The sequence below is a fragment of the Protomyctophum bolini genome, assembly GCF_963924005.1.
Source record: "Protomyctophum bolini genome assembly, chromosome: 1".
Classification (NCBI taxonomy): Eukaryota; Metazoa; Chordata; class Actinopteri; order Myctophiformes; family Myctophidae; genus Protomyctophum; species Protomyctophum bolini.
The window spans coordinates 20,625,251-20,637,356 of NC_137862.1; the positions used below are offsets into that span (position 1 = coordinate 20,625,251).

The following is a 12,106-nucleotide window of genomic DNA, read 5'->3' on the forward strand; positions in this document are numbered from 1 at the left end:
GCTATACAAAACAGTCGACAGTTTTATTATATATTTTTACAAAATATGGCGATTAATATAGGCATATAAGTAAAATATAATATATAATTATATATTATATAATAGATAGGCCCACACACAAACAAATAGCCAATAGCCTATCAAGCCTGAGAGAACTTGTGCAGAACTTGTGCCCTTAGGCAATTTAGGAGATTGGTTTGGCGGACCTTCAAATTGCCATGCGGTTATTGCGGTAGCCTGAAGAAGTGATGGTCATAGCACTTTCTTTGATGTAGCCTATGTTTCAACAATCTCATAGCTTAGGCTATAATACTAAAATGCAATTTGTAATAACAGCCTTGGATTTTATTTTTTATTTTGGGAATTTAGACCATTTTAAACTAATGTCCTATAGGTCCTTTTACATTATAACTTCATCATTTGTTGTTCAAATAGGACATAGGCTATAGGCCTACTTTTTTATTCTGTTTAATTTTCACTCCACCTTCCGTAGCTTCTGTAGTTGCACGTCTTCGCTTTGAAATCTTTTATGGCACGGTTGGCACCTCTGAGTCTATCAACTACCGCAGAGTGAGCGTGTGTGCGTGACACTGCGAGAGAGAGAGAGAGAGAGAGAGAGAGCGTGTGTGTTACGTCATAGACAACAACAACCAATGAAACCAAAGAAGGCTGTATATAAGAAAGAAGTGCCCATTCTCTGTTTTGGAGACAGAAGGGGAGTTAACTGGGACAATACCTGTCTTAATATTGTTATTAACTTCGCATGCCTGCTCATCTGAAAGGATTACTAACTTCCACTACAAGGTAGGCATACTTTGTGCACATCATTGCTGAATGCGTTTACAGAACACCCAATAGCTTGTTGTTTATGATGGGAAATATATTTTAGGAGTGTTTGTAATTATATTGAAAATAGTAGAAATAATATAATATATTTTATCAGTGTTTTATTTATACAATTCTGTGATATGTAGCCTACTATGTTTGCATACTAATTGTATATTTTTGCAAATATATAGAGTCAAATGATTACTAAAACCTGAATGATTACTTAACCCTAACATCTTCTGCAGTAACATCCCGTCCGTCTACTGCAGGTTGTATTGAAGTGGAATTATAGTCATGGCACTCATGATCCTGCCCTTCATCGGTGCAGTGTCTATATGTGAGAGTTTGGTGGCTACTGCAACTGTTTGTCTGGTTTACCTGATGCTCAAGTGCTTCCACACTGAGATCCCAGAGGGGCTCCGTCGGCTCCCAGGACCCAGACCCCTGCCCATCATCGGAAACGTGCTGGAGGTGGGCAGCAAGCCTCACCTCAGCCTGACTGCAATGAGCAAGCGCTTCGGCCCCGTCTACCAGATACAAATTGGCATGCGTCCAGTGGTGGTCCTGAGCGGGAGTGAGACAGTGCGGCAAGCTCTCATCAAACAAGGGGAAGAGTTTGCTGGCAGGCCGGACCTGTACAGCTTCCAGTTCATCAACGACGGGAAAAGTTTGGCGTTCAGCACTGACCAGGCTGGTGTGTGGCGTGCCCGCCGCAAGCTGGCCATGAGTGCCCTGCGTTCCTTCTCCAGCCTTGAGGGCACGACCCCCGAGTACTCCTGCATGTTGGAGGAACACGTCTGCAAAGAGGGAGAGTACCTCGTCAAGCAGCTACACGAGGTCATGAAGACCGACGGCAGCTTTGACCCCTTCCGTCACATTGTGGTGTCTGTTGCCAATGTCATCTGTGGAATGTGCTTTGGCCGGCGCTACGACCACGATGACCAGGAGCTGGTCGGTTTAGTCAACATGAGTGATGAGTTTGGGAAGGTGGCCGGCAGCGGTAATCCTGCAGACTTTATACCAATTCTGCGCTTCCTCCCCAGTATTACCATGAAGAAATTTATAGCTATCAATGACCGTTTCAACAACTTTGTGAAGAAGATCGTCAGTGAGCACTATGCTACTCATAATAAGGTACATCTAACTCTAAATCCATACCAAAATGCCCTTGATTCCATTAAACTATATTTTACATGACTAATATACATTAGCTTACTCGTTGCTGACAGTCTGTCGGTCTGTTTTCAGGACAATATTCGTGACATCACAGATTCCCTCATTGATCACTGTGATGACCGGAAGTTGGATGAAAACTCCAATATTCAGATGTCTGATGAGAAGATTGTCGGCATTGTCAATGACTTGTTCGGAGCTGGTAAGTTCAGTTCCTCCACTTGTGAATGATCATACACAAACATGACAAAAAGCAAAGAAAGAATATATGGTGGCATCATAGAGTACTGTTTCTTTCACAGGTTTTGACACAGTCAGTACTGCATTGTCTTGGTCTGTAATGTACCTGGTGGCTTATCCAGAGATCCAAGAAAGGCTTTACCAAGAACTGAGTAAGTGTAACTGTATTTTACTCAAGACTGAAAGAGACATCAATAGGATTGATGTTACACCAGTATTAGTCACCTATGCAACGTACAAACTGTCATTGTCACACACACACACACACACACACACACACACACACACACACACACACACACACACACACACACACACACACACACACACACACACACACACACTCACTAGTATAAGCTGCTCAACTGAATGACAATAATGTCCTAATAACATATCCTAATTAATATATGGTATAAATACTATTCAATTATTCCTAAGTGCCAAATAGATGAATTCTCAGCATGCAGCTCACACATTTGTCTTGAGTGCAAAATTATATTATTACAAGCCACTATTAAATTGTTTAGTGTCAGATCACTAACAAATATCATAGCACAATGTACACTTTACACAATGCATTTCCCACCCTGCCTGATATTCACTGTTATCTCATTGTTTCTCAACAGAGGATAAAGTGGGATTGAATCGCAGTCCTCGTATTTCTGACAGATCAGGTCTGCCTCTCCTGGATGCATTTATCCTTGAAACCTTCCGTCACTCTTCCTTCCTGCCTTTCACCATCCCACACTGGTAAGTTTAATCTACACTATGAAACAGGAATGGTCAACCACCTCTTTTTGATCTGCCAGGTGATCAGATTGAGTTGATCAAAAATACATGCAACATTTCTCCCTAGATAGTCAGAAGTTATCTTAACGTTTGATATTTAATTATTGACTAATTATTTTATTTTTTGTTTGTTTGTTGTGTGGTTATTATTAACCACTTACAATCAACAGAAATAAATGTAAAACAAGATGTAGATCTAATTTACACTATAGGGCCACCAGGGTATATGTGGTTAAATTGTAAACATGTATTCTATGCTTGAACTATTGTAATGACCAGCCTTATGTTACGTATAAGCTTAGGTGGTTTTCACTGTGATCACGGCAGTGTTGGAAAATGGCGATGATCATGGCTACCCTGCCTACCCTGACTTAAATTTGTTTTTAGGATGGGTGGCCCTAATGTGAATTGAAAACCAACCAGTTAGTTAGTGCTATATCCATTCAGCTTTACAGAAACACATACAAACACACACACACACACACACACACACACACACACACACACACACACACACACACACACACACACACACACACACACACACACACACACACACACACACAAGAATAATAACAAACTATGTCAAGTATCAGAGAGAAAATATGGCATATGACTGTAAATGCTCTTTCTTGTATTTTTAGCACCACTAAAGACACATCCCTCAATGGCTATTTCATCCCCAAAGATACCTGTGTCTTCATCAATCAGTGGCAGATCAATCATGACCCGTAAGTATGATGTCTAGTACAGAGCTTCTAAGGTTCTCAGCTTCTCATAAACGTGAGCTTGTTTTGTAGTAAGATCCACATTCTGTGTTAAACATAGAAGGTACATTCAGAGTACCTGGACATGATTTAAAAAAAGTGCAGAACCTATACAAGTGACTGTACATGTAACTCAGTAAATGCACACGCAATAACATAGTACTTGTTTCTCTAGCTGGGTCGTGGACTAGATGCCACTATATTCGCTTTGGTGAAATACATGTACAGTACCACTTGAGTAAAAAAAGAAGAAGACATCTTTCAAATTGTCTCTATTCATGCTGCTTGGAGCATAAACAAAGAGATATGTCACTTCATTTATATAGGATCTTTACATTGATTTATTGAATCGTCACACAATGACACAACTAACATAATTACACAATAATCCCTCTTTCAAGTTATTTATTTGAGACCCTATCAGAGCATCTCATTATCCAATGCTGAGTGTCAACCCCATCGGTTGAGAAACCTTGATGTATCATGAGTCATGACAGTCTCATGTCTGTGACTCTCTCATTTCTCGAGCTTACTGTAAATTCTTCACAGTGAGCTGTGGAAAGATCCATCCTCTTTCGACCCAGCCCGTTTCCTGAGTGCCGACGGCACAGAACTCAACAAGCTGGAGGGTGAGAAGGTGATGGTTTTCGGCCTGGGTAAGCGGCGCTGCATCGGCGAGGTCATCGCACGGAACGAATGCTACCTCTTCTTGGCTATACTCGTCCAGAGGATACACTTCTACGCTATGCCTGGTCAACTGCTGGACATGACTGCCGAGTATGGTCTCACTATGAAACACAAACGCTGCCACCTGAGGGCCACCCTACGAGCAAGGACTGAGGAATGATACTATTGTACCACACTATGTTTGTAGGTGGTTTATTATGTAGACTCTGATGATATTAGTCCAGTTGTGATTAATAAGCCGGGGACAATGCTTCCTTCACAGAGGGAGGCTTTATTTATGATGCCGCTGTGGGCACTGACTGAGGCTATTCCATGGAAGGGGCATCTTTAGGAATGGCAGACATGAGAATCATGTTGAGAAGTTCACGTGAGAGCTTTCCATGTTTCAGTTCCTACGGGTAGCTGGTGTTTCTAAATTCTACCAGCAGAGGCTAGACACAGATTAGCTTTCCTGTCCCCTAGTTAAATGCTTCCACTCAGTATTAAGTCCCAGCTCATGTAACACATCCTCTTGGCTCAACACCACTCAGTAGCAGTTATAAAACACTTAGCCGGCGGAGACTTGCTGTTGGCTCCGTGTCGGGGATCTGCACATAACAGGCATGTTTGTCCCAGCAAATTTGACATTTGTGTTTTTGTATTTAAGACAAAAATAAAAGTACAATTATATGTGCCTATAAACTGTCATTCAGGTGATACGATTCCACGTCTAAGCTAACTATATTTTATTTTACTGTATTATGTAATACACTGAAGCTATGATGTTATCCCAAAATGTGACATTTTTTGTGTATTTTCATTTTTGTAAAGTCATTTTTATGTTCCTAAAATTTGTTTATATTTGTGATGATGATATTGTTTACTGTGCAGCTGTAGGATTTGTCTGATTACCAAAAGAGTTTTACTGAATATAGCAGTGAAGTTGTTTTTGTTATTATAATTGATTTTGTAACATGCTATGAAGGACTTGTGTAAAGTGTATCATTTAGTCATTCACAGGAATAAAAGAAGTGTGACACATTTCCTGTTGTTTCTGTTGTCTTGCTTCAGACATTTCTGGGGGTATAGGACAGTTAAACGGTTAACCGTCTATCTATGTTCCTCATAAAATATTCTACAATACCTAATAAAGGTAAAAACATTTGAAGAGAAGAAAACAACCTTACAGAATGACATGTAAAATATTTAGGAATTACAGTATCTTGGATAAAAGCCTACATGCACGCTATGATTTTCTCACATATATCATACAGCCTTACAACATGGTCACAATACTCTCAAACCAACACTCTCAAACCAATAACATCATTATACAAACAGGCTATAAAAATCATGGATCAAAAAACGATGAGATGGCACCTTTGTGGTATTAAAAATGTTTTTCTAAATGTTTACATGGTCATGTTTCACCTTTGTTCTCTGGACTGGTTGATAGTCTTCCGAGCTCTGGTAGAGCAACTACACAAGCCTCAACAAGTGGTGGTAACTGTATTGTTCCCCGGTGTAACAATTCTTTCGGACAGTATACCTTCTCAGTAAAGGGGGCAAACCTTTGGAACTCCTTGCCTACGGGTCTAAAACTAGAGACGGATGGTAATGTCTCCTACAGAGGACTTAAACTATGGTCTCATAGCTTACTAATACTAAAATGCAATTTGGTAACAGCCTTGGACTTTTTAAATTTGTGATTTGTGATTCTAACTTCATCATTTGTTCGAATAGGACATAGGCCTACTTTTTATTCTGTCTAATTTTCACTCCACCTTCCCTTCTTGGCTGAAATCTTTTATGGCACCTCTGAGTCTTTCAACTACCGCAGAGTGAGCGAGAGGTGCATGTGTGACACTGTCACAGCGTATGTATGAGAGAGAGAGAGAGAGAGAGAGAGAGAGAGAGTTACGTCATAGACAACAACAACCAATGAAACCAAGGAAGGCTGTATATAAGAAGTGCCCATTCTCTGTTTTGGAGACAGAAAGAGAGTTAACTGGGAAAATACATCCTATAGAGCATATTGTTATTAACTTGGCATGCCTTTGCTCATCTGAAAGGATTACTAATTTGTTATCTTCTACTATAAGGTAGGCATACTTTGTGCAGTGTTTGGAGTGTTTGGAAATTATATTGAAAATAGTACTACTATAATAGATATAGTATATAATATATTTCATTAGTGTTTTATTTATTTAATTCTGTGATATGTATAATGTAGCCTACTAGATGTAAACTGCAATGGTTTGCATACTAATTGTATATTCTTCAACATGCAATTATATCAAATGATTACTAAAACCTGAATAATTACTTAACCCTAACATCTCCACAGTAACAGTCTGTCTACTTCCAGGTTGTATTGAAGTGGAATTATAGTCATGGCATTCATGATCCTGCCCTTCATCGGTGCAGTGTCTATATGTGAGAGTTTGGTGGCTACTGCAACTGTTTGTCTGGTTTACCTGATGCTCAAGTGCTTCCACACCGAGATCCCAGAGGGGCTCCGTCGGCTCCCAGGACCCAGACCCCTGCCCATCATCGGAAACGTGCTGGAGGTGGGCAGCAAGCCTCACCTCAGCCTGACTGCAATGAGCAAGCGCTTCGGCCCCGTCTACCAGATACAAATTGGCATGCGTCCAGTGGTGGTCCTGAGTGGGCGTGAGACAGTGCGGCAAGCTCTCATCAAACAAGGGGAAGAGTTTGCTGGCAGGCCGGACCTGTACAGCTTCCAGTTCATTAACGACGGGAATAGTCTGACCTTCAGCACTGACCAGGCTGGTGTGTGGCGTGCCCGCCGCAAGCTGGCCATGAATGCCCTGCGTTCGTTCTCCAGCCTTGAGGGCACGACCCCCGAGCACTCCTGCATGTTGGAGGAACACGTCTGCAAAGAGGGAGAGTACCTCGTCAAGCAGCTACACAAGGTCATGAAGACCGACGGCAGCTTTGACCCCTTCCGTCTCATTGTGGTGTCTGTTGCCAATGTCATCTGTGGAATGTGCTTTGGCCGGCGCTACGACCACGATGACCAGGAGCTGCTCAGTTTGGTCTCATTAGGTGATGAGTTTGGGAAGGTGGTCGCCAGCGGTAATCCTGCAGACTTTATACCCATTCTGCGCTTCCTCCCCAGTATTACCATGAAGAAATTTATAGCTATCAATGACCGTTTCAACAACTTTGTGCAGAAGATCGTCAGTGAGCACTATGCAACTCATAATAAGGTACATGGAACTCTAAATCCTTACCAAAATGCCCTTGATTCCAATAAACTATATTTTACATGACAGAATTGTGCTGCAAGACATGGCTGACAAAACTGTCTCTGTAATATACATTAGCTTACCCGTTGCTGACAGTCTGTCGGTCTGTTTTCAGGACAATATTCGTGACATCACAGATTCCCTCATTGATCACTGTGATGACCGGAAGTTGGATGAAAACTCCAATATCCAGATGTCTGATGAGAAGATTGTCGGCATTGTCAATGACTTGTTCGGAGCTGGTAAGTTCAGTTCCTCCACTTGTGAATGATAATACACAAAGAAACATAACAAAAAGCAAAGAAAGAATATATGGTGGCATCATAGAGTTCTGTTTCTTTCACAGGTTTTGACACAGTCAGTACTGCATTGTCTTGGTCTGTAATGTACCTGGTGGCTTATCCAGAGATCCAAGAAAGGCTTTACCAAGAACTGAGTAAGTGTAACTGTATTTTACTCAAGACTGAAAGAGACATCAATAGGATTGATGTTACACCAGTATTAGTCACCTATGCAACCAAACTGTCATTGGGGTCTCATTCTCAATCCCTCCATGGACTAATTTAGAATTTGGCATGATGATGCATGGCATTTGATATGTTGCATGCATACCATTTCTAACATGAAAGTTGTTCTACTCAGTGCAATTGGCAAATATAAATATAAATGGACACTTTAAATGAAATCTCTCACATAGACGCACGCACGCACTCACGCACGCACGCACACACACACACACACACACACACACACACACACACACACACACACACACACACACACACACACACACACACACACACACACACACACACACACACACACACACACACACTCACACACACACACACACACACACACACACACACACACACACACACACACACACACACACACACACAGTATAACCTGTATGAATAGAGCTCAACTGAAGGACAATAATGTCCTAATTACTTAATATACGGTATAAGTTTACTATTCAATTAATCCTAAATGCCAAATAGATGAATTCTCTGCATGCAGCTCACACATATTGTCTGAATGCAAAATGATATTATTACAAGCCACTATTAAATTGTTTAGTGTCAGATCACTAACAAATATCATAGCACAATGTACACTTTACACAATGCATTTCCCACCCTGCCTGATATTCACTGTTATCTCATTGTTTCTCAACAGAGGATAAAGTGGGATTGAATCGCAGTCCTCGTATTTCTGACAGATCAGGTCTGCCTCTCCTGGAAGCATTTATCATTGAAACCTTCCGTCACTCTTCCTTCCTGCCTTTCACCATCCCACACTGGTAAGTTTAATAGACTATGTGACAACCGGGTATAGTGACGGGTGACAGCCGGAATGTAGACGGCACCCGGGTGAGCAGTATGGGTTAGCGCCCCAGCCTGTGTCCTCTGTGAGGAGGAAGCCCCCTTTAGGAGGGCCATTATAATCCACCACTCCTGAATGAAGTGCCTGGTGCTGGGAGTCTGGTGCAACACACAGGTCCTGGGCCTGGTGAGAGCAGGAGTGGACCTGGTGAGACGTAGGAGGGGTCCGGACAGGAGTCAACCCACATAGAGCCTAGTCCTTCCACGTGCCAGAATTTGGTTCTCCCAGTCCCGCAGAGTAGTTCCGGAGCAACGGATTGTGTGGCCTTGCTCATTCCCTGATGGACTGATCGAGGGTAGCTACTGGGATGTAAGACTGGATTTGATCAACCCCGGCTGGGTCGCATGAGTGAGGGGTATGATGTTGGAAACCCCGTTGACCTCAGGATACATCACTGAGGATACGTCCCAGGTGCATCCATGCAATGTATTTTTTGTTATAATCTACACTATGAAACAGGAATGGTCAACCACCTCTTTTTGATCTGCCAGGTGATCAGATTGAGTTGATCAAAAATACATGCAACATTTCTCCCCAGATAGTCATAACGTTTGATATTAAATTATTTACTTGTTTTTTTTGTTGTGTGGTTATTATTAACCACCACAATCAACGGAAATAAGTGTACAAGCTCACAATGCATTGCATTGTGGCACAATGAGCACTACCACATTGAGCAATGCATTTAGAACATGATCTAATTTACACTAGGGCCACCAGGGTATATGTGGTTAAATTATTCACTTATTCTATGCTTGAACTATTGTAATTACCAGCCTATAGTAATATGTAATATATAATGTGGTTTTCACTGTCTGGCACTGGGTGATCACGGTAGTGTTGTGAAACGGCTAAGTGATCATGGGCCCGCAAAGGTTGCCCACCCCGACTGAAATTTGTTATGCGTGGCCCTAATGTGAATTGGAAACCAACCAGTTAGTTAGTACACAGTAAGCCTATCAGAGAGTATCAGAGAGAAAATATGTCATATGACAGTAAATACTCTTTCTTGTATTTTTAGCACCACTAAAGACACATCCCTCAATGGCTATTTCATCCCCAAAGATACCTGTGTCTTCATCAATCAGTGGCAGATCAATCATGACCCGTAAGTATGATGTCTAGTATTACAGAGCTTCTAAGCTTCTCAGCTTCTCAGAAACTTGAGCTTGTTTTGTAGTAAGATCCACATTCTGTGTTAAACATAGAAGGTACATTCAGAGTACCTGGACATGATAAAAAATAAGTGCAGAACCTATACAAGTGACATTTGGTGAATTTATTGTACTGTAACTCAAAAAATACACATGCACATGCACAAAAAAACAATCTTTTAAATTGTCTCTGTTCATGCTGCTTGGAGCACAAACAAAGCGATATAATGTCACTTATATCATTATATGTCACATAATTTATATAGGATTGATTTATTGAATTGTCACACAATAACACAACTAACCTAAGTACACAGCAATCCCCCTTTTAAAGCTATTGATTTGTGACCCTGTCAGAACATCTCATTATCCAATGCTGAGTGTCAACCCCACTGGTTGAGAAACCTTGATGTATCATGACAGACTGTGACTCCCTCGTTTCTCGAGCTTACGTTAGTTATCTAATTCTTCACAGTGAGCTGTGGAAAGATCCATCCTCTTTCGACCCAGCCCGTTTCCTGAGTGCCGACGGCACAGAACTCAACAAGCTGGAGGGCGAGAAGGTGATGGTTTTCGGCCTGGGTAAGCGGCGCTGCATCGGCGAGGTCATCGCACGGAACGAATGCTACCTCTTCTTGGCCATACTCGTCCAGAGGATACACTTCTACGCTATGCCTGGTCAACTGCTGGACTTGACTCCTGAGTATGGTCTCACTATGAAACACAAACGCTGCCACCTGAGGGCCACCCTACGAGCAAGGACTGAGGAATGATACTATTGTACCACACTATCTTTGTAGGTGGTTTATTATGTAGACTCTGATGATATTAGTCCAGTTGTGATTAATAAGCCGGGGTCGATGCTTCCTTCACAGACGGAGGGTTTATTTATAAAGCCGCTGTGGGCACTCAGGCATGCATGGAAGGGGCATGTTTAGGAATGGCAGACATGAGAATCATGTTGGGAAGTTCACATAGGAGCTTTCCATGTTTCAGTTCCTACAGGTAGCACGTACCAGCTACCTGGTACCAGCAGAGGCTAGATACAGATTACCTTTCCTGTCCCCTAGTTAAATGCTTCCACTCAGTATTAAGTCCCAGCTCATGTAACACATCCTTTTGGCTCAACACCACTCAGTAGCAGTTATAAAACACTTAGCTGACTAGCTGTTGGCTCCGTGTCGGGGATGTTATATGATCTGCATAACAGGCATGTTTGTTCCAGCAAATTTGACATTTGTGTTTTTGCATTTAAGATAAAATAAAAGTAAAATGATATGTGCCTATATATAAAGCTGTCATTCAGGTGATACGATACCACTTCTAAGCTAAATATATTCATTTCACTGTATTATGTAAGACACTGAAGGTATATGTCCCAAAATGTGACTTTTTTGTGTATTTGCATTTTTGTAAAGTCATTTTTACGTTCCTAACATTTGTATATATTTGTGATTTTACCGTGCAGCTGATTTGTCCGAATACCAAAAGAGTTTTACTGAATATAGCAGTGAAGTTGTTTTTGTTAATATAATTGATTTTGTAAAATGCAATGAAGGACTTGTGTAAAGTGTATCATTTAGTCATTCACAGGAATAAAAGAAGTGTGACACATTTCCTTTTGTTTCTGTTGTCTTGCTTCAGACATTTCTGGGGGTATAGGACAGTGAAACGGACGGTTAACCGTAACTTTAAATATAATCTATAATTGTTCCTCATACAATATTTTACAATACCTAATAAAGAAAAAAACATTTGAAAAGAAGAAATCAACCTTACAGAATGAGATATGTTAGAATATGTTTAGGTCTTATTTGAACTGCGGCCA

General features: G+C 41.3%; 2 protein-coding genes across 4 annotated transcripts; both read left to right on the forward strand.

The window, feature by feature from the left end:
* The first annotated feature begins 700 nt into the window (after positions 1-700).
* On the forward strand, positions 701-11,887 carry LOC308315459 (cytochrome P450 1A1-like). Of its 3 annotated transcripts, none has more exons than XM_080763444.1 (7): positions 701-804; positions 6,832-7,696; positions 7,851-7,977; positions 8,082-8,171; positions 8,918-9,041; positions 10,146-10,232; positions 10,754-11,887. In XM_080763444.1, exons 2-7 carry the CDS (start codon positions 6,857-6,859, stop codon positions 11,049-11,051), a joined length of 1,566 nt encoding a protein of 521 aa, XP_080619570.1. In that variant the 5' UTR covers positions 701-804; positions 6,832-6,856; the 3' UTR covers positions 11,052-11,887. The 3 variants fall into 3 exon arrangements, with proteins under 3 accessions (XP_080619570.1, XP_080619571.1, XP_080619572.1); XM_080763445.1 differs by lacking the exon at positions 701-804 and adding an exon at positions 6,462-6,565; XM_080763446.1 differs by lacking the exon at positions 701-804 and adding an exon at positions 6,467-6,565 and having other exon boundaries at positions 6,811-7,696.
* On the forward strand, positions 707-5,506 carry cyp1a (cytochrome P450, family 1, subfamily A). Its single transcript, XM_080763436.1, has 7 exons — positions 707-804; positions 1,098-1,962; positions 2,077-2,203; positions 2,304-2,393; positions 2,868-2,991; positions 3,675-3,761; positions 4,347-5,506. Exons 2-7 carry the CDS (start codon positions 1,123-1,125, stop codon positions 4,642-4,644), a joined length of 1,566 nt encoding a protein of 521 aa, XP_080619562.1. The 5' UTR covers positions 707-804; positions 1,098-1,122; the 3' UTR covers positions 4,645-5,506.
* Positions 11,888-12,106: the final 219 nt, after the last annotated feature.